General features: G+C 40.2%; 1 protein-coding gene across 1 annotated transcript in view; it reads right to left on the bottom strand.

Moving 5' to 3' along the window:
• The window catches only part of PRTG (protogenin), a 254,683-nt gene that overhangs the window by 37,092 nt on the left and 194,700 nt on the right, over positions 1 to 22,891 (bottom strand). The window contains exons 12-15 of the mRNA XM_033921031.1: positions 22,368 to 22,463; positions 17,436 to 17,622; positions 6,041 to 6,168; positions 3,289 to 3,459 (exon numbers count right to left, since the gene is read on the bottom strand). Of these exons, the coding sequence (XP_033776922.1) occupies positions 3,289 to 3,459; positions 6,041 to 6,168; positions 17,436 to 17,622; positions 22,368 to 22,463 (582 nt within the window). The remainder of the gene's footprint in view (positions 1 to 3,288; positions 3,460 to 6,040; positions 6,169 to 17,435; positions 17,623 to 22,367; positions 22,464 to 22,891) is intronic.

Genomic DNA, 22,891 nt, shown 5'->3' with positions numbered 1-22,891 from the left:
TTTGCTGGTGGTTTATGCCCCGAATCAATATGACCATGCCTTTTTCTCTTCTTTGGTCCAGGTTGGACTTCATGAACAGACTAATCCATTGATAATGTTGGGAGACTTTAACCAGGTGTCCGATCCCAATTTAGATAGAACAGGGCCGGGCTGTTCTTTTTTGCTTAGTATTAATAGGGAAATTCCTTATCTCTGTGACACTTTAGACTTGATTGACATATGGCGTCTCCTACATCCAACCGAGAGAGATTATACCCATCACTCTCAAATCCATCACACATTTTCTAGAATAGATTATATTTTGACTTCTACTCCACATCTTTCCCAGGTTCACTCTTCAGAGGTGGGTCCCCTTTCTGTTTCTGATCGCTGCCCGATATAGACTGATGTTCTCCAGAGTGGCTAATTGGCCCCCAAGAGGAGCTAGAGGTTCCCATCTTACCTGGTTAAGAATCCTGATTTTGTTAAATATAGGATTACGTTAAATATGATTTTGTTAAATATAGGATTACGTGGCCTTTAATTCTCAACACAAAGATACGCCATTATTATTTTGGGAGGCTGCTAAATTTGTACTCAGGGGGGATATAATTTTGTATGTGGTTGCTCAATGAAAGCGTTTGGCCCAGGGTTTATTTCGTCTAGAGCAGGACTATGTTACCTTAAAAAGCAAGCATATTGCTCACCCCACTTCCCAATCGTGAGAGGCCTTAGCGGCGGCTCAGATTGCATTGAACACTCTTTTACATGAATGCACCCAAAAATATTTAAACTATACTCGATTTCATTACTACAAATACGGGAATAAGCCTGGGAAGCTATTGGCCATGCTGACTAAACCTAGACGGCCTAACAGATACATTTCCCATATTCAGCTCCAGACTGGGGTTGCGTTGACCAAAACGACTGATATTGCAGCTAGTTTTCATCAATATTATACTGAGTTTTATTCTTCAGTGGAGCCGTCCGGGGTCCCTGATGTGTGGGATTATTTGGTGGACGCAGGGGTACCCCATTTATCTTCCCCTGCACGACAACAATTGAATAACCCTATTCAAGGGAAGGAACTTCAAATGGCGGTTACTCAACTTAAGAATTGTACATCCCCGGGTCCTGATGGATTTTTTCCCGAGTTTTACAAGATTTTATTTCCATCTCTTTGTGGCCCTTTAGAGGCATACTATACTGCCGCCCTGTCTGCAGGTAGCTTTCCATTGGGCGCTAATCAGACATATATCACTTTACTACCAAAACCGGGTAAATCAGAAACCGACATTGAATCTTATAAATGTCGACATTAAGATCTTGGATAAAATCTTGGCCAATAGGCTGACATTGCTTTTGCCAACCTTGATTATCCTGGAACAGGTGGGCTTCGTTCAACATCGACACTCCGTTCTCAAGATGCCAAGCTAGAGGGGATTTTGGTTGGTTTAGATGCAGCTAAAGCCTTTGACCAGGTTAATTGGACATATCTATTTCAGGTGCTTGATTATATGGGTATTACAGGCTGGTTTTTTAAGATGGTTCAATTGCTTTGCACAGACCCCCACAGCTTGTATCCTGGTCAACGGTATGCGCACTTCTCCCTTTCCTATTGCCAGAGAGACTAGGCAGGGGAGCCCTCTTTCCCCACTTTTATTTCTCCTTTATTTGGACCGCTTTTTGAGAACTCTTATGAAGGATGATGAATTACAGGAGCTGCCGGAGGGTACTTCACAATTACGTGTGTTAGCTTTTGTAGACAACCTCTTGCTGATCCTAGGAGATCCCGATAGGTCGCTTGCTAGAGCACTGGAACTGTTGGATGAATTTAGTATGTATTCTGGTATGGTGTTAAATAAGCAAAAATCTATGGTTCTACCATTGTCTCCGGAAATACCAGACAATTGGCAGGGTGATTTTCAATTGACCTGAGCTAAGGAGTATCTGACCTATTTGGGTATACGTATTTCCCCCTACCTTACACAATTATACTCTTTGAATGTTGGACCCCTTTTGCTAACCACTAAACAGAAATTGCAGAATTGGAAGATCTATCCACTATTTTTAATGGGGAAGATTGTATTGTATAACATGGTATTGGTGCCCCAGTGTCTCTATACATTTCAAATGCTCCCTGTACTATTATCTGCTTTAAAGGACTGGGAATGAAAACCACTGGGTTATAATCTAAAATTAGAAGCCTAGTATATATAACCTATATAAATTAAAATTGTAGATTGCAAGCAAAACTATATTTGTCTTATACATCCAAATAAGTTTAAATCTGGAAAATTGGTTTAATTTTGGGGTTGATCCAGTGGACGTACCGTATGGAAGGACCAGAGTTTGATTCCCAGGTCACATACTCTAACCCTGGGTCAGCTGGGAATCAGGATGGTGCAAGAGGTCAGGATGGACCTCAGGTCTGACCCAGCGGAGGCATTTCTTAAGAGGAGAGTGAAGTAATAGTCACATTTAGAGTTTATGACTGCAAGATTCTGGAAGTAGCTTTAGTGCATTGCCCCTGGCCATGGCTATCCCTGTAATAACTAAAGTTAAGTTGAAGGGGTTAATAAAACAAAAATCCTTGAGTACACTTCTCCCTCCGTATTCACTGTGATAGGGGATTAACAGAACCGCAAGTACAGAAAAACCGCAAATAAACTTTTTCATATGTTATTTGCTGTTTTCTATTAAAAACCATCGTGCATATGTGAAACCGCAAATAACATAGTGGGAGACCTGGCCTGTTCCTGAAGGAGAGGCAAAACACGGTGAAGAAAGTGCTGGGAATTGGCGATTTCTCTATGCAAGCTGATGTAATTTTGGGGGAGGAGCCAGCAAGCTAAAAACCGTAAATGCTGAAACAGCGAATACTGAGGGAGAAGTGTAGTTGTGAATGAAGACTCCAATTGAGCTGGAAACCTAAAACAGGAAGAACTTTAAGGCCCGACTCCTAACTCCTCTCACCTTGGGTTCTGCATCCCCTACCTTCTATGTCATATCTGTCTGTCCAAGTTAGATTGTAAGCTCTTCCAAGCAGGGACCGTCTATATATATCAAAAAGTATGCCTTTCAGCACTATAGAAGTGATAAGTAGTAGTAGTAATAGTAGTAACTTCCTGGACCTCAAAACAAGCCAATCTTAGTGAGGCAAACTTTGTGAGAGTACAAGCTACCAATGGGATTTGCACAAGTATGGGCAGTTTCATTATCTACCTGTTAATAATTTTTATCCTATAAGCTTATAATTTGTTCATGAGCTATGACATGTCTCTTTTCTTTTATTTCATTTTAGTTTACCTTCTCTGTGCAGAACTTGCCACTCGCCAGCAAGCCATGCCTTCCTGGATGCATAGAGGATGGTATAGCGAGTAACTGCTGTCTCCAGATCTTCCGGAGGCTTCCATGAGACCAAAGCAGTGTTATCCTCGATCAAGGTCACCTTGATTCCCACTGGAGGGCTTGTTGGGGCTGTGTAAGCACACAGAAACATAATATAGGACAACTTAGCAAACAATATGCATTCAGGCTGTTCTATGCAGAACAGGAGTGCATGAGCACCATTAGAAATTCAAAGAACAAGGATTTCATGAACAATCACAAGCGCACAGAAACACAAGGTCAATCTCTCACTCACATCAAGGAGATCTCTGGACAAAGATTTCTCTAACATCCAAATTTATAGCCCACTATCAGTAGAGGATCAAGGATGATAACCATAGAACTGGAATAAATAACTTTTCTTACATAAATCCCTCCCAAACACATATTCTGCATTCAATTTTTCATATTATTCCCCTTCAACACAGAGTGCATAGTCACAATTTTAAGTTATTCAAGGATGACTACTAAATAAATCACATAGCTCAAATTAAAAACAGTAAAACAGGGAATATCCTAGTGCAAACTAATGATAGACAATTCTACTTGTATATTCCATGGCTAGGGAACACAGACTTCTCAGTTCTTATACACTGTAGCATGTATAAATAAGGACAATTTTTCACATTAAATATCTCAGAAATCCACCTTTTCAGCTTCTTTCAAAAGCACAAAGAGGACTACTCTAACCTCAGTTCCGTCAGTAAACCTTTCCAGGCCAATTGGCCTGACCTATTAGTCTTCTGTCTACTAGAATTTGGTTTCACATCATAAATGACATTATTTTCAATCTACAGTAACCAAGACAGCAAAGAACATGGTTTGAGTATAGACCTCTACTAACTCTTTCATAAGTGGATAACCCTTCATGAATTATTTGAAGAAAAGGGATAACATTTTAAATTGAACCCTTGTTGCCACTGGCAACCAGTGCATCTGTCTTAAGTAAAAGGTTGCTCGCTCCTATGTTGAGCCATAGAAAACTGACTTAGCGGCAGTGTTCTGTAATATTTTTAGACAAGTCATTTTTCTTAGGGAGGCCCAAATATATTAACTTACAATAATCTAAATGTGAAAGAATAGCCTGCATAAGTCTGACAAGAAAGGGCAAAGTTATCACACTGAAGGGGGAAATGATCAACGTGGACTAGTGATGGTTATTTTACTGTTAAACATAAAAGAGAGACTTGTGTATCAAATGTCTATATAAATGACATCATCTCATAACAAAGAGCTCTCAGATACCTATGCCATCAAATCATAATAGATTGTTCCGATGGTTTATGTAGATTATTGATATCATTCATCGAGCTCTAAGTTTTCTAAAAAGTGCAAATGCTTAGTGAAATAAACTCAAATAAAGTGCATTGTGCTTAACCACTCATAATTTCAACTTTTACACTTAACTTTAGCTGCCTTGTGTTGTCGGGAAATTAATGCAGAATGCCCAACGGGACCCGTTTTGCCTTTGTAACGGCTTCTTCAGGGGTCAAAATATCAGGGGGGTCGCGGTTCGACGGGGCAAGAGGGCTTGGGCTCCCTCTTGCCCCGATGTTGTTGGGGGGGGGGGGGGGTTCACGGTTTGACAGGGCAGGAGAGCTTGGGCACCCTCCTGCCTGGATCGTTGTTGGGGGGGGGATTCTGTAACCGGTGTTGTTTTTGACAGACACCGGTTACAGAATCCAGCTTTTAGGTGAAGGACTGGCTCCTCCTTTGCCTAAAAGCCCTTGTGTTGGACGTTTGGGGCTTATGCGTTTTTTTTGCTTCATTATGGGCAAAAAACGTAGACGTTGTGTGGGTGTACTTGTAGACGTAGTGGTAATCTGGGCGTTTAGTAGAGGCAGGCCATAATCAAAACAAGGACGTTTGTTTTGGTTATGGACACTTTCCCTGCTTCTGCTTTCAACGTTTAAGGCCTTAGGCCAAAAAGGGACTTAGACGGTTTTTTTGATTATGCCCCACTAAGGGAAAGAGTTATCAACCTGGGCTACCATTAAGATGTGTTATTTTACTGTTACCTCCATTTATAAGTAACTAGGGAGTCCTTTTATTAAGGAGCTAGCCATTTTAGCACGGGCTAAATGCTAAACCGCCCACAGAATATAATGGATGTGTTAGCATTTAACGTGTGCTAATATTTAGCGCGTGATAAAACGGCTAGCTAGCTTTAGTAAAAGGACCTCTAGGTCTCATTGCATAAAATGGGACCTATGTTAAAAAAGAACAAGTTAGTGGTAAAATTAAACTTCTTAATAGCCTATGTTGATATCTATGCCACTATGAAGTACCCATTTCATCCCACCCATAAAAGAACATATTTCCAAGAATTTTTAAGTCCTGCCTCATTAATATCATGAAATAAGTGACCCCAGTTCTGGAGGATTCAGCCCAGGATAGTAGAAAAGGGGGGTTAGGTACTTTGAAAAAAGCAACTCCTTAATGTCCGTGTTTCAATGTTATTTGTATCCATTCTGGGCCATTTTTTAACTTGATATTTCTTTTCACTAATTTTTTCCTCTTGCTCAAATATAGTCCCGTTCTGTTACACTTTTGGAAAATTATTTTGTCTCTAAGCATTTTCAACTCCCTACGTATAATTTCTTTCTGACATTCTGCTGAGTTGGAAAAAATAAAGATAACACATTTACGAGGGCTTTGCCAGTGTCCATACCTTCAGGAAATGTGGAATGATAAACCACTGGACTCCAGGGACTAGAGAGCTGATCCACATGCAGCCGCACTGCAAACTCATACTTGGTATTTGCCTTTAGTCCATGAACCACGATTTGAGGTTCTGACCTAGAAAAATAATAATAGTAATTATAACTACTATATCATCAGGTACTAGATTCAAATTAAGGACAGAAGCCTGCAAACCATGTTAGCAAATATCCATGATCTGTTGATGGTAGGTACTACAATGTGAGTGTACTTTTTATTTTTCAGATATATATACACTCAGCTCAGTTCAGCATTTCTGTCTCAAGATAAACGTTCAGAGTTAGCTATTGCATAACATGGCTTCCATTCTATAAAGGCCTTTAATGCTTTAAAATCCTGCTTTTCTATTCACACTTCTTTACTGAAAGTTTCCAAGATACATGTCCAGCAAAACCCTTGTTTTAGCAGTAAGGCAGATACATAAATGTGTTTGTTGTATTGTAAACAGTCTTAAACGTTAAAGGCCCAATATTTGTTTATTAAAAAACTTCCTCCCCCCTCTCCAGATGTGTTCATAGAGACACAAAAGGATAATATTAAAGTCAAACAAAATTTTGTTAATAGGTCCCAAATTTTTTTAAATTTACTGTAGTGTCCCAATTGTGTTGAATTTGTACATTCAAATTTATAAACTTGGCATAAAGATTCCCACCAGAAATTGTAATTTAACCTATCCCAATTCTTCCAATTTTTCATGATAAGTTGCATTCTGCCTCCTGTCATAATAAGGAGTAATTTATTTTTATGTATATCGATTGGACTCTTGGATATTAAAAGAGTTCCAAACAACACTAGATCATATGATAACGAGAGCGAGGTTTCTAATATCACATTTATTTGACTCCATATAGATCTCCAGAATTTAAATATCAAAGGACAATAGAATAACACATGATCTAATGTTCCTGCTTCAAGGTGACAGGGCCAGCATCTATTAGACTTGGAACTATCTAATTTTTGTAATCTAACAGGGTTCCAAAAACTTCTTTGTAACAAAAAAAAAAAACACATGTCTGTCTCATAGCTGCTGACGCTGTACATCTCATCCTCCAAGTCCAAATTCGTGGCCATTGAGACGCAGAAATCTGCTTTATCTCAATGCTTCAAATATCTTTAAGACTAGTTTTTGGTTTCTTATTCAAAAATTCAGATATTAATTTATACCACTTGGCTGCTTGATGCCCCAGGAAATCTGTGTGGAAGCACAGACCCAGTAAGGTATACTGAGTTTTTAAGTTACGCCAATCAGGGAACCCCTTCTGAATGGCCTGCTTCAACTGCAACCACTTATATACTTGAGACTTTGCAATACCAAATGTTTGTTGCAGTTGTGAAAAGTCAAGCAGCTTTCTATCTGATAACACATCATCCAGTGTGCGTATGCCGGCCTGCAGTCAGTGCTTCCAGAGGATCTTAGACTCGCCAATTTGAATCTTGGAGTTCAACCACAAGGACTGACTCTCCCCCACCAAGAAAGATGTAAAGGGTTCCAATGCTCATACATTTCTTTGACTTTCAGCAAAATGGATTTTTCATTTACTATCATTGTATCTTCCAATGTTTTCTGAATCATAATGCCTAAATATTTTATACCCTCTTCTTTCAAAGGAAAGGGAATGAATCAAATTGTCCTTTTGTACAATGCACATTTAATAGAAGAACCTCCAATTTGCTCCAGTTTATTTTATAGCCAGAAAATTTGCCAAAACGATTTATCAATTCCAGTAAATATGGAATGGTGAATTCAGGATTCTTCAAATGAAGCAAAATGCCATCTGCATAAGCAGAGATCTTATATTCCTGACCTGTATAAGGAATCCCCTGTATCTCCTCCGCCTGCTGTATAGCCAATAATAAGGGTTCCAGAACAATATCAAAAAGCAAAGGAGACAAGGGGCAACCTTGTCTAACTCCCCTCCTCAGACAAAAGCAATGAAAAAGTATAATTAATATACAGTCTGGCAAAAGGGGAACTATACAAGGCTTGAATCATTTGAATAAATCCAGATCCTATACCAAACCAATCCATTGCTTGATACATGATAAAGCTGTTTTTTAAATATAAAGATGTTCCATTTTTGACTAATACTATCAGAATGTTTCCTGATGTATCTCACTTTACCCAGAAAAGATGAAAACAGTTTCTTATTTTGAGACCACAGGACTCCTTTCTCTGCCGCGTCCCACCTACGCGGGAGCAAGAAATTGCATCATAGGATGTGGGATGCGGCAGAGAGAAGAGTTCAGGAGAAACTGGCTGGCAGTGGGTGTCTTAATCACTGACGCTGCCTGCATCTAATCCAAGCCTTGGAAGACCTCAACAGAGGGAGGGGGGAGGGACTAGAGAGGAAGTGCAGAGCAGCCAGGAAGACCAAAAACAACTCAGACTTCAGAAAGGGAAGAGGTTGGATGCATAATTTATGCTGAGCCCAAAGTGGGTGGGCAGGCTTGAGAGCGACTCATTTTTTAAAAATCTGGACAGACAAATACAAATTAGCTTAATTTTCAAAAAAACGCCCAGATGCTTGGACAGTCCTCTAAAAAGAGGACATGTCTGAGTTTTCCAGGATGTATGGTAACTCTAACCAAAACTCTTCCCACCCCCATCACAACCTCCAGAGTAAGTCTTTCCTGGCCAGCCACTATTGCACATCATAATTTTCACTGTGATTTTCACTATGGGAGTAAGTCCAGGGATGTTTCACAAGTGAACCCTTTTGGGTATACAGAATGACAACTTTGCCTTCAAGGTTCAACTTGGTGTAAGTTGTGAAAACTGAGGATAATAATAATTATAGTTGAATTTTAGTAAATATGTCAATAAAATAGACAATTTAAGCTTAGTGAAACAGGACATCTGAGAGTAGCAGTGTTGACTACTCAATAAAATTATGATTTGCCATAAGAGAAACCTTACGTGGTAAGAATGAGCTACTAAGATGTTAGTTTACATGGAGGAAATTTCCAATCACACGAATCCACTAAGAATGTAACATATATAGAAAAGAAATCCTTACTTGATAAAGTGAGAAAAGCAAATGACCAAGGTGTACTAAAATTACAAATTTGTCAAAAACACTAATAATAATAATGCTGGTTACAGGATAAAATAATGGGAAAACAGTTTCAAGTTCCGACTGGTTATAAAAATACTTTACTTAAAATTATAGGTTGATATTTAAAAGCTTCAGGGGTTGGTTGTTGTTTTTTTTGTTTGTTTGTTTTTTTTGGGGGGGGTAATCTGGGCCACATGAACACATAATTTTAGGAATAAAAACTGTTATATGGCCAAAATTTTCTTTCTTGAAAACAGGATGGGATATGAGGCATTCTCGGACGGTACTATTTAGATGTCTAACTTATATATCTAAGCAGTGATATTCAGCCACTAAACATTATAAGTCAGATGCCCAAGTGGGCCATACAAACAACAGATATAACTTGAAATATATAATTTAGATAGTTCAAATTATATGAGTGTAATCAGAGGCACTGCCTAAATAGATAGAGAATCATTAAATGTAAGTATAGTTTTTAAAATATCTGTATTAGACGTTTCAAATTATACATTTACCACATCACTGTATACCAGTGGTCTCAAATGCAAACCCTTTGCAGGGCCATATTTTGGATTTGTAAGTACTTGGAGGGCTGCAGAAAAAATAGTTAATGTTGTATTAAAGAAATGATAACTTTGCACGAGGTAAATGCCTACAAATCCAAAATGTGGATTATCTGAAATTACCAGAAGCAATTAAGGAAAGATTTATAAACTATAGTTTATAATCTTTCCTTAATTGCTTCTGATAATTTCAGCTGTACACAGCTGAAAGCAGTGCAAAATGCAGAAATTGAAAAACTATCAAAGTATCAACTGTAAGAGACAAGATTTTGGACCAACTATTTTGAGGCCCTCGGTATTATAAAGTATGATTCTTTATGGAAAACTTGTGCCTTAAGTGTTCGGTGGCCGCGTCCGTAACCAACTTCAGCTCTCACTTCCTCCAGCACTGGACACATGCACAAGCTGCACTGCCTCCCAATGGTTACCTTACGTTCTGGAACGTTGCCCGCCTCACTGCTGTAACCTCACGCAAGCGCTTTCCTGCATCTATATGTGATTGTGAGGTGGAGTGGAGAGAACAATCGTGTACAGACGCAGGAAAGCGCTTGTGTGAGGTTACAGCAGTGAAGCGGGCAACGTTCCAGAACACGACCGCCGGACACTTAAGGTACAAGTTTCCCATAAAGAATCATTCTTTATAAAACCGAGGGCCTCAAAATAGTACCTGGTGGGCCGCGAGTTTGAGACCACTGCTGTATACTGACCTTCCAGTATACAATACAAGCCAAATAATCAAAAAACACATTCCTTTAGTCTTAGAAGCACAGTTATCAACAAGGGCTACTATTAAGACATGTTATTTTATCAGTAATTCATGCCATTATATCGCAGGTCACATTTTATGCAATTAGACCTGGGTATTAATTACACTACATAATAGAGGTGTACGAATATACTGTACTCCTTTTAGGAACTGAACTACATGAAGCTGAAAAGTAAGCGAAGAGCGAGATACCTAGCCCTTGTAACAAGCTAAGACTGCACTTGAAGCTGAAGGGAATTGAACGCTAAGCCCTTGGCAATACACTTGTGCCCAAAAAGAAAGAATATAAAACATAGAACTCTGGAAGGGTGCCAATGTTGAGAAGTACCCAAGAAAGGAAAAGCCTCCAAACGGAAGCATAAGCCACAGGTGAAGACGTCTGTATCGCCTGGAGAAGAGAAAAAATAACTTGCTTCGCATAACTCTTAAACGTAAACTATGACTTTTCAAAAGCTAGGTCATAATATCAAAGTAGGACGAATATCCATGTTGACTGGGCCATAGGTGAGTAAATCCAGAGATACCAGGAATCTCAACAGTTCGGCCGTCGAAAGACTCATCAGATCCGCATAGCAAGGATGGCGCAGCCAATCCGGAGCTTCTCTACTTAAGGTGCCCTGAAAGCGAGCTTGAGATGGCAGATCCATCTAATCATCAGCCAGGGGAAAACACTTAAAAAGAGAAACCAGAGGCGAGAAAGAAGCAACGCTGCTACCCCCTCTGACTGCCACTCCCTGCATCTGCTGAAGAAGCAAGGAAGCTTTGAATTTCGAGATGAGGCCATGAGGTCTAGTTCTAGGAGATCTCACCTTTGTACAAAGAGCTGGAATGCCTGAGCAAATAGTTCCCAATTTCCAGGATTTAGAAGATTTTACTACTACTACTACTATTTATTATTTCTAAAGCGCTGAAAGGCGTACCCAGCGCTGTACATTTTAACATGCAATAGACGGTCCATGCTCGGATTTTGTGGTGAGAAAGTCTATCTAAACCCTTTTCCTGTCCTGTAAAATGATGCGCTGACAGAAGAGGAAGATGAGATTCCACCCATTGAAGTAGAACCATTACTTTACTCGCCAACTGAGTACATCACGTACTTTCCTGGCTGTAGAGAAATACCACTGTCATAACACTGTCCTAAAAGACCTTTATCGTCATTCCAAAAGAATGGTCTGAAACTCCTGAAATGGTAGCCTGACCGTGCTTCAGTTCCGAAGAATGAACGAGTACTGATTCCTTGCGCTGAGGATTGAAGGCACTGAGCCCCCCATCCCGACAGCCAGGGATGTTTGGTGACTTTGAGCCAGTCCAGCAAAGACCGAGGCATGCCTTTGAAAAGATTAATCTCACTGAGCCACTAAATTATATTGAGCAATGCTTGAGGAGCCTACTAGATACTACAATTGGAGCCTTGAGATACCGGAAACCACTGAACAAAAGCAACTGCTGTAGCGTTCTCATGTGAAAGCAAGCCGAAGTTCCCAGTGGAGTCACCACCATAGATCATAGAACCTGTACAGAATCCCATACTCTTGTTCTTGGTGACTGAAGGCAAACCCCAGTCTCTAGGAAGAAACACATTCCTCTCCTACGTGAACAACATCCCCTGATATTCCAATAATTAGTATAGGAGAAAAGAGCTCTTTGGAAATTTGAAGATTCACACATCCAAAGAATTGAAGAAAAGAAGTTCAAATAAAAGAAATCACCCGTTTGTGTCTGACAAATTGACCTGGCTGGAAGACATCCGAATCAAGCAGTGGTCTAAGAAAGAAAGTACCTGAATCTCCTGTTTACACCAAAACACCACTAATGCCCTCGTTTTCTAAAATGTTCATGGAGCGGTGGCTAGGCCAAATGGCATCTGCCAAAACTGCTAGCACTGCTCGATGAGAGCCAAGTGAAGATAGTGCAAATTTGGTGTCCATATGGAAATTGTAAATATTCTCACAGTTTTTCTCTGGAAATGTCTAACTCTGAGAAACTAATTTACCAGAATGAGATCCAGCCCCCGTCTGACCAATTCCCCCATCTTAGGCACTATGAAGTAAATGGAATAACTTCCCTTAGTTCCGGAAGAACTAAAAACTACTGCCCCAAGTATCAGTAACACTTAAAGAGGGTCTCGCACGAATGCAACCTCAGGAAGCTCAATACATGGCGACTCCAAGAAAGAATCTGAAATGGGAGGAAGATTCAAAGTGGCAAGCATCCTGAAAAATGCCCAAAGCCCCCTGACCTGACATCATAGTGTCTCCCCCCCCTCACGAGAAAGCTTAAAGAGTTACCAGAGGAAGTGAAGACCCCTTCAGAATGAACAGCAGACACGGCTGGATTAGAGCTGTAAATTCTGGAAGAAGAAAGGAACTTTCCCACAAAAATTCCAGCTTTGCAATGTAAGATGGAATATGTCAGAATTGTGAAAACAGTACTAACTCCATGCAATGTTAGCCAAAAACTTACTGCTTTTAAAGTGAAGACGTACTAGACAGAATCTGGAAGCTGAATTGACCGCCCCATGGGAAATAATCTGCACCCTAATTGTTATCAGACAAAGCTCACATCCCTAAAGAGAGCTTCAGGGATGATTCCAACAGCCACATAGCATTTGCTACTCTGTGGGTTTGGGAGAATAGGAATTTGAGTAAGCGATTAATCAAATATATACAATAAACTTGAAACTTGTCCCACACAGCCACACAGCTCTTCCTGCCAGTTTGAGGGACTGTCTAGCAGGTGCCATGAGAAGATGGCGACCTGAGAAACCTGTGCGAGAAGCTTTGAAACTTGCAGTCCCTGGCACCCTAGAAATAGAAAAGACAGTTCAGGAATCAATTCTATGGTGCTACCAGACATACACAGCGCTGCACAGAGGCTCAAAGAAGAAGAAAACCACTAAACTTCCATAGACTTACTCTTCAGGGACACTGAAAAAGACAAGAAGATACCCGTATGAAACACAGGATACTCTCATGCCACTGACATCACTGTGCAGCAATTTGCCTTCTGCCGACCCATAACAGCAAAAAACTGAGATTGGGCGGCTGAGCACAGGGCAGAATCTCTTTCTTAAGAACTGTGAGGCATAACAGTACAGTCACAATTAAACTAGTTAAGTCTTTTCAAGCAGAGAGAGTGAGGAAACACACACACAAGGTATATCACTGCAACAGTGGCAAAAGCTGTTGAAACACTCCTGTCGCGTAGAATCCCGAAAACAGGGAAGCCATGGGATAGTGACCTAAGTCAGCTGCAACATAAACTCCGTGAACACTGCGGTGCTCCCGCTAGCGACAGAGACTCAAGTACGTGCCTGTTTAATGGCAAAATGAGCTGGCTCTATCAAAAATGCATTAAAAACCTACCCAGAGCCAAACATTAAAATATTTTTCACACTGTCATGGTATAAAATGCTTAAAATGAACATTGGAGAGACATAAATGAATACTGCTTCGTTCTCAACTTAGGAAAATAAGAGTACGCTTCTTGCACTCAGTCAGGATCCGGCTATGTGAAGAACGCATCCGGAGCCGTCCAAATATTTACCTCCACCTGGCCGCAGAACTGCCAAGCAGAGTCCGCCTCGGGGAGAAATCCCACTACCGCTGTGGTGCTGCTGCCAGAGTATGAAAACAAGTAGTGCACCTACAACATGCGGGAAGGCACTAGTTCCGTCAATGAAGCTCTACCAATACACCAGAAGCCCTTTACTGAATAAACTTCATACAAATGTAAATTTACTTGTCAGTCACTAAACCATTTCCACAACTCTACAAAATATAGTGTTTGATAAAAAAACATTCCTTCTGTAAACTCACTCCGAACCCGCAGCTCCACCACAACCAGAAACCAGAAAAGAAGTTCAAATAAAACATATACTCACAACTTTGTTGATAGTGCCAGGAGATGCCGTTTGCTTAGCACTGTGAGGGCAGAATTGTTTAATAGTCACTGTGGTCTCTCTTTTTTTTTTTTTTTACAGTGAAAGGAAAGAAGAAAAACAGACCCAGTCAGACCCTCTATCATTGGAGGGAGGGCGAGGCAGGGGCCCAGGTGTAACCCCTAAAGTCAGCACCGTTCAGCCGGACACCCCTGTCTCACTAAAGAGAAACCTCAACAGGAGAAATAAAATTGCCATCTCATTGAAGAGAAACCTCAACAGGAGAAAATAATTTTCTAGTCACAGCCAGAATTCAGGAGCTAGTTGAATAGCGACCATCACCTGCTGGAAGATAGAGCATACTGAAGATGCAGGAGGTGTGCCAGCCAATAGGACCACCTGTTAATCAGTTTCTCTATCTCCACCTGCTGGTAGATGTGTGCTATCCCATTGGTCTCTGGATTCATCTGCTGCTGTTGCTAAGGAATATGTATTATAAATTCATGATTAGATTGTCTTATATTTCTGGACCATATACCGTAGAAGTCTGTACAGTACAGTTCTTAGGTTCCAATTACTGGCGTTGTCATTGAAGCTCACTCCAGCCTATCTAAACCATCCCAAATTACAGGAATTCCCAAAGCCCTCCCCAGCCATCACCTTCTCTGGGCCGCTTCAAGTCTTCTTAAATCCTTTGCCATATATGATCTCCAAAATTAAAACACAGTACTCCAAGTGAGACCTCACCTACTACCTGTACAGGGGCATCAACACCTCCTTTCTTCTGCTGGTTAAAACTCTCTCTATATAGCCCAGCATCCTTCTGGCTACAGCCACCGCCTTGTTGCTCAGATTTTTCGCCTTCAGATCACTCTGCACTTCTTTGCACTTAATTTGCTCTAATGTTCCAATTACTGAGTTGTCACTGAAGCTCACTCCATCCCAAATTACAAGAATTCCCAAAGCCCTCCCCAGCCCATCCCAAAGCCATACACGGGACAGAGACTGTGTAAATCTGCCCGGTTCTGGCCCTATTTCAATTTATACCCTTCACTGGGCAGAAGACAGTGTTCTTTAGTCGCTGGTCCCTGGTGCAATCAACATGGCATCTTCAGGCCGACTCCCTGAGTGCTGCAGTGCACAAAGCCATGGGAAAAGGCTCCTATGCACGTCCTGCGCCTGAATCGGAAGCCTTCTCTCTGACATCACAACGTCAGAGGGAAGGCTTCCAGATGAGGCGCGGGATGCGCGCGAGTAGCCGCTGCCCACAGCTTTGTGCAATACAGCACTCAGGGAGCCGGCCCGAAGACGCCACATTGATTGCACCATGGACTGGCCTGAAGATAACACCGGGGGCAGGCCAGAAGGCAAGGCACAGCATGGAGGGAGAGAGAAAACAACGGTAGGGGGAATGCTTTTATTTTTTTTATTTAATGATTGATTTACATCTGCTGTCTGTTCAGGAAGAAATGCATTTGTTTCTTTTCCTCTGGGGTTGTACTGCTTACAGTATCTTGCATCTTAGGGTTTATTTGTAAATATTAGTACTTTTAGTTTTTGGTCCTGCATTTGCATGGGGTTATCGGTTTTTTGGTAGGAATGAATGTTGAAAAGCATACAGCGTGCTTTGTGCATTTTAATTTTGTGGTTAACCATTATGTGTTGTTAATATGATTATATTGTGTGTGAGTGTGTGTATATGAAAAATGAATGGAAAAAATGGTGTTACAATTAGAACTATTATGGGGGGTGGGGTCTGTGGTGGAAATGGGAATGACTTAGCCTAGTGTTCTTCAACTGCTGGTCCGCGGACCGGTGCCAGTCCACAAAATAGTTATTTTATTTCCGCTGGTCCATGGGTGTCAAAAGGTTGAAGAACACTGCTCTAGAGTATACATATTCAGATCTTCCAGTCACTTCTTGTATGCCTTTTGACTCAAACACCCCCCACCCCTCCTTTTTTTTCCCTCTTTGGATTTTAAGGCAGAACTAATTTCCTTCTCCCCCTTGAACCTCTGAATTATTGTAACTAATCCTCATATTCTACTCTTGTGTTTCAGTTTGTTCATTGTTGTTAATGTTTATGTCCTATTTATTTATTGTCATTGCCCTTTCCTTTATATCTTTTTCTTTTTATTGTAAACCGCTCAGATGTTAAATTTTCATTTTTATATTTGTGATATATCAAATAAACTAAACTACCATTTTCATCGCCTTCTCTGGGCCGCTTCAAGTCTTCTTAAATCCTTTGCCATATATGATCTCCAAAATTAAACACAGTACTCCTAGAAGTCTCACGACTATGGCGGTATAGAAGAATAAAGTTATTATTATTATTTACTCCAAGTGGGGCCTCATCAACTACCTGTACAGGGGCATCAACACCTCCTTTCTTCTGCTGGTTACACCTTTCTCTATACAGCTCAGCATCCTTCTGGCTACAGCCACCGCCTTGTTGCACAGATTTTTCGCCTTCAGATCCTCAGACACTATCACCCAAGGTCCCTCTCCCCATCCATGCAAGTCAGCCTCTCACCTCCCAGTACCTGCGACTCCCTCAGATTTCTACTCCCCAAATGCATCACTCTGCATTTCTTTGCACTTAATTTGTTCTAATGTCTGGCAAGTAATTCTTCTAATTTTTGCAAATCCTTTTTCATATTTTCCACCCCCTTCAGAGTGTCTGTTCTGTTACAAATCTTGATATCATCCACAAAAAGGCAACCTTACCGTCTAAACCTTCAAAAACTTTACCCCAAAGAGTTCATAGTGGATTACAAAAGTAACACTTTACTAGGAACAAACCCAGTTAAACAATTATAAAAAGAAAGATCGCTCAACCCTCAAACAATTACCATATTGGTTAGTCAAAAATTTTTTTAAAAAATAAATATGTTTTTAGCAAACTCCTAAATGTCATGTTAACTTGGGTTAACAGTAAAATAAACATGTCTTAATGATAACTAAGTTGATAACTATACCCCTTAACTGGCTAATGACTGGTATGGTTAATCATCTGGTCTTCAGCCTCTCTCATTGGGAAAAACAAATGATTTCTATTACAAAAATGTACATACGTGTGAAGGTAGAGTACCAAAGAAGCATTCTTCAGTCCCACAGGGTTACAGCGAACAGTGTAGTTAACGACTTGTGCAGAGGTAAAAGCTGGCTTTCCCCAGTGTAAGCAAACTGAGGACGAGCTGTTGGCCTTTGCATACAGGTGGTGGGGAGGTGGTGGAGGAGGAATCATACCATCATTGACAGCTGTTTAGGAGACAAGGATGGAATTGTAAAGGTTTCAATGGTTCAGGAAGACAAGACATGTGAGATCTGTTTCTAAATCACCTCTTCTTTGGGATAAAAAAAATTAAAATAACAGAAAGAGAGTTATGATTTATTTAATACAAATTAAACTTTCATTGCAGGTATACTAGTCAGTACTATAGTTATTAACCGTAGGAAAAATGATAGTGTTCTTTGGTTAGTAATGCAACCTGATTCAACTATCTGAAAGAGTTGCAGAAATGCACTGATGAATGACTGGTAATAACTATCTGCCTGGAGGCATGCTGCACTTTGACATTCAACCCAGTTATTCAATGCTAGATCGTTTTTGGTGACAGACATTGAATATTGAGGTTTTTAAACGCCGGTTAGTGCATGGTTGATTTAGGAGATATTCACACTTACCCAGTTATGCTTATTTTTTATGTGGTTTTATTTGCCTGCAAAGCCTGACTACTTAAATTCTGAATCTCAACATTGCCAGCTTTTTTCAGTGCTAACTGGGCATTTTCAGCTGCAATAACTGGTTAAATGCCACTGAAGATGACTGGATAGCTGCCAAGACATAAGTTAACCAGTTAGTGGCCATTCCCGTCAGGTTAACTCTCGTTGAATACCGTATATACTAGAATATAAACCAATCTGAATATAAACCAAGGTAACCTTTTTTTTCTCCTAAAAAGGGGGAAAAAAAAGATCAACTCGTATATAAACTGAGGGAGTGAGAATGGAAAACCAGGGCTTAGTAGCTGAGCCAAGATTAGAAACAAACCCATTACCCCGTTCCAAACTCCACCCACCTCTCCTGTAACCTCTTCCTGCTGCTGCCATGATCTTCCTCTGGGACAATACAGAATAAGGATCCCACTTAGTCCAATACTACTGCCTCCCATAAGATGTGACAAGATAACGGTGTTACTCTCTATTCCCCTTTTAATTTGAGGTTTCTGCATTTCAAAGCTGCCAAAAAGAAGTGATTTTAAAGATATTTTTCAGACTATAGCATCAAATATTGGCTCAATCCCCTCCTGCTCCCACATGTCTTTCCAGTAAAATAACATATTAATTTTGGTGACTACAGGACTGGAGGAGAAAGACAAAATATGGCTATTGCTTACCCTTTATCTAGGAGGCGGGAGGGATTCCTCCTATCCTGGCTCACCACTGGACCACCAGGGCTTATGGTATGCCCGCGGGAGGTATAGAACAGGTCCGGGAAGGGGGGGGGGGGCAGGTGGGCATTCGATTTGAATATAAACAGAGACCCCCATTTTTGAGCCAAAAATCTAGGCTTATATTCAAGTATATACAGTTTGTAACACAAATTTTGTTCCTTGATAGTGAATGTAATTTTATCTTTTCATTCTTATAAAGTCTTAAAAAGCAACATATGAATCACAATTAACATGTATTTATATTGAAGTTGTATAAAGATGATCACAGAAGATTTAGAAGCGAGTAGTTAAACTACAAGTCACTTTCACGAATCAGCCCCAGATATAGTCTCCAATCATGTTCTCATTATATTGTTCTTGGTAGCAGCGTTCGGTATATCCTGGTGGAAGCGCTCACATTGCTCCTCTAAGTATGCTCCCATGTTCTCCTTGAATGTCTCAAAATCAGCATCAAGGACATGGACTTTGGGAGGTATTCTACAGCCCACCAGATTCTTGACCAACTCCACGTAGTTTTCAGCCTTGTGATTGCCCAGGAAGCCCCAAACCATTGCTACAAAGCCGCTTTCTCCTTCCTAGTTAGCTTCTTGGGACATTCCTTGCACTCCAGGATCTTTATCTGTGATCCAACGAATACACCAGCTTTGATCTTTGACTCAGAAGGATTAGGGAAGATGTCTTGAAGATAACCAATTCCTTATCAAGAGCTCTGACAAATTGTTTCATTAGGTCCAGTTTGACATGCAATGGTGGCATCAGCATGGAACAGATAAGTTCTTTTTGGAATGGACTTAAAAGTTTTTCTGTCTGCTTGAAATAATAATGGGTTGGACAATTGTTTATTTTATTTATCCATGAAGTTTATTTATGATGTTGCTTTTTCAAGCAGAGAATTGAATGACTCTAGCCCCCTCCCCCTTTTACGAAGCCAAGTTAAGCTTTTTTTTTTTTTTTTATTGCCGTCTGCGGCAGTATTAGCCCCAACGCTCACAGAATTCCTAAAGAGTGTTAGAGCTAATACTGCCACAGCAGGCAATAAAAAAGCCTAATACGACTTCATAAAGGGGGGGGGGGTAATATTTGCTGGATTGATTATTTGTGAAGAAGAAATTTTATTGGAGTTATTTTAGTTGACCAGTGAGGAATATGAACTAAACTATTGCAGCTTTGACTGTATATGTATGCTCTTTTTGTTGAGGTTTTTTCTTCACTTTTTTTAAAAGAAATTATTGATATTTAACATTACAGTGTCTCCTTCTCTACTTAAACTTAAAGGGTTGGGTATTCCCAATAAGCGATTATATGTATAATTTAGTTTGCCTTTTATGACATATTAGGGATTGGATATTAGAGCTTGGTAATTAAAATTCCTTGGGAAATGGAAAGAAATTTAATTTTCCCCTTACATCTCTATTATCTTTTGCAAGCCCAGGGAATAAGATTTTGTGGGTGTTTTAAGCGTTGTGTTTTTTTGAGGCCTCTGTGAGAAGCATGGCATGTCCTTTCACTCTACTGGAAGCCTAATACAGATTTTTTTTTTTTTTTTAACTTATTATTAGGAATTTAGATTTCTCTATAGGGTTAGATATTGAAGATTCTAGTCAGTGGGTACAACATGGGATTTTACATCTGGCTTTCCTGGTCCAGTAAAGTGAAACAGTCTGAATTTTGCTAATCTCTTGCAGAAGAAGGGATATTGGGGTGTGATATTTTTGTGTAAATGCAGGTTTATCACTATATACAATCCCTGCAATGAGAAAATCTATTTTTATGTCTGTGGGAAAAGCTTGGGGAATTTTTTTGGTCAAAATAAGGATCATTTAACGTCAGTGTTGGATTTGCATAAAGCGTTATGTAAAATAATTCTATCGAACAATTAAAAATGGAATACAAAAATAGAGACACATTTATTACCAACTGATTTTAGTCAGAATATAAATCATATACCTACTACACGTCCCTCTCTAAATATGTGGGGTTTAGGGGCAGAGCCAGTAGGCGAATATGGAAAAATTGCGAATAACTTTAGGGCCAACTCTGACCCATCCCCACCTGCCTCCCAAACCTCTCCAATACCTTACCTGGTGGTCTAGCAGTGAAGCAGGGCAGGAGCAATCTTCCTACGCTCCTGCCCCATGCAGAGCCGTGAACAAAAACGGCTGCTGTGAGTTCCCACTCTAGTCTCTTGAAACCACAGAAACTCACATCTGTCATTTTTGCTCATGGCTCTGTATGGGGCAAGAGCGCTCCTGCCCCATTTCAGCACTAGACCACCAGGTAAGGTGTGGAGAGGTCCAGGAGGTGGGGGTGGGTCAGAGTTTACAAATAACCGGTTGTGAGTTCTAAACCTGTGAATTTGAAGGGAGAAGTGTATAATCCATAGTGCCTACTATAGTAAATGCCAGCATCATATTCTAACTAGAACTTATTTTTCTCAAATGCAAGCCCATCATACAGACCCTGCCTCCTCCAGTGCATGTATAAAATGTGAGGTAGCAAATATTACACTTTCACGTGCCTTCTGGGCAAGTATAGTGCTTTAGGAAAGATTTTGAATAGAGCATGTATAACCTCTCCTATGGGTTTACGGTTTGGTAAACTAGATCTTTATTGTCCTATTAGACGGGGTGGCCTTATTTTATTGAGTAAGGCGAGTATTGTGGGGGAAAAAGTGTGTACTCCAACATTGGCTTTCAGAGACATCATCCTCAGTCTGGCAATGGCAGGCTGTATTTCATAATCTCACGTTATTGGAGGCTTGTGATGCCTTTCTAACAAAGAAACAAAAGCAGCAATTTTGGATGGTTTGGTAACCTTATATGTAGGAGCTATCCCCTAAAACGAGAAGCTTGGCCTTAAATACCCTATCTTTATAGTGATATTTTTAAAATCACCCAGTTATAGGTAGTTGAGCAGCATGTACTATAGGATATGCAGGAGGGTAGTGGCATCTAGGAAGGTTTCTCTCTCCTTGATAAACCTGCTGATATCATTTATTTAACTTTGTTTAAGAGGGTGAGAGGGGTAAGATATGAGCAGCAGGATTATAGATGGGATTAGGTTAGCAAGAGGTAGAAAGGTGATATTTACTATTGTACTCTTAAGCTCCTTTTACAAAGCTGTGGTAGCTATTCCCCCATGGCAAACGAACCAAAGCCCATTCATGTCCTGTAGGCTTCAGTGCTTTTGCTGCAGGAGAATCGCTACTATGGCTTTGTAAAAGGAGCCCTTAATGATACTTTATTTGAATTGGGTTGTTGATCTTCAACTCTTTGTTTGTATAAATCCAGTTAATGGTTTTCTTTTTGCTCAGCTGTACCATTAACTAACCCTGAATAATGGCTCTTAGGGATTTTCATACTCTGAGATTGTATACTACCATACATGCAATTTGGTCAACCTATTGGCAGTGAGATAAAAACGTGAAAGTGAAACTAGGGTAACTTGTTGATTTCATCCACATACAAAGATTTGTTTTTCTGTTGTAATTTTTAAACCATAAGATTGTCCAAAGGAGTATACAATAATCAACTTGAACTTGGTACTTACATACACAGCCAGGAGTACTGACTGTTTGGTCTGCCTGGTAACCTTCCTCCATACTGTTGTAAGCAAGCAGCCTCACATGGTACTTTCTCTTGGGATCTGTAAACACAGGTATGAAATGCAGTACTTAGATCACTACAAGAGAATGCATCAGGATTTGAGTTCAAATAGTGAAGCCAAGATTGGGAAAAATTAAAACTGGTGAGTTAGTGAAGGTGCAATGAATAAGGTTCTTAGGTTGCTCAACAATCTCTTGGGCACTAGCATTAGCCTCATTGCCAGGATTTCTTTCCACCCTAATGTTAAAGACCAGTTGTTTAAAGGCATTCTTGTATGATGCACAGCAAAATACTTTCTGCCAGATTTTGCACAGCTCGCCCAAAGTTGAGCATGCAATTTTGGATATGGATCATAGATTTATGCATAAACTGATTAATCAGTTAGACTATAGCAATCAACTACTGGTATTAACAAGCACATAACTGACAGCAATTAGGACTTACATGCAGATTTGCCCTGTGGCCCCA

The sequence above is a fragment of the Geotrypetes seraphini genome, chromosome 14 (genome assembly GCF_902459505.1).
Source record: "Geotrypetes seraphini chromosome 14, aGeoSer1.1, whole genome shotgun sequence".
In the NCBI taxonomy this organism is placed as follows: Eukaryota; Metazoa; Chordata; class Amphibia; order Gymnophiona; family Dermophiidae; genus Geotrypetes; species Geotrypetes seraphini.
The sequence above is the reverse complement of the archived record's forward strand: the minus strand, read 5'-3'. Positions and strand labels throughout refer to the sequence as shown.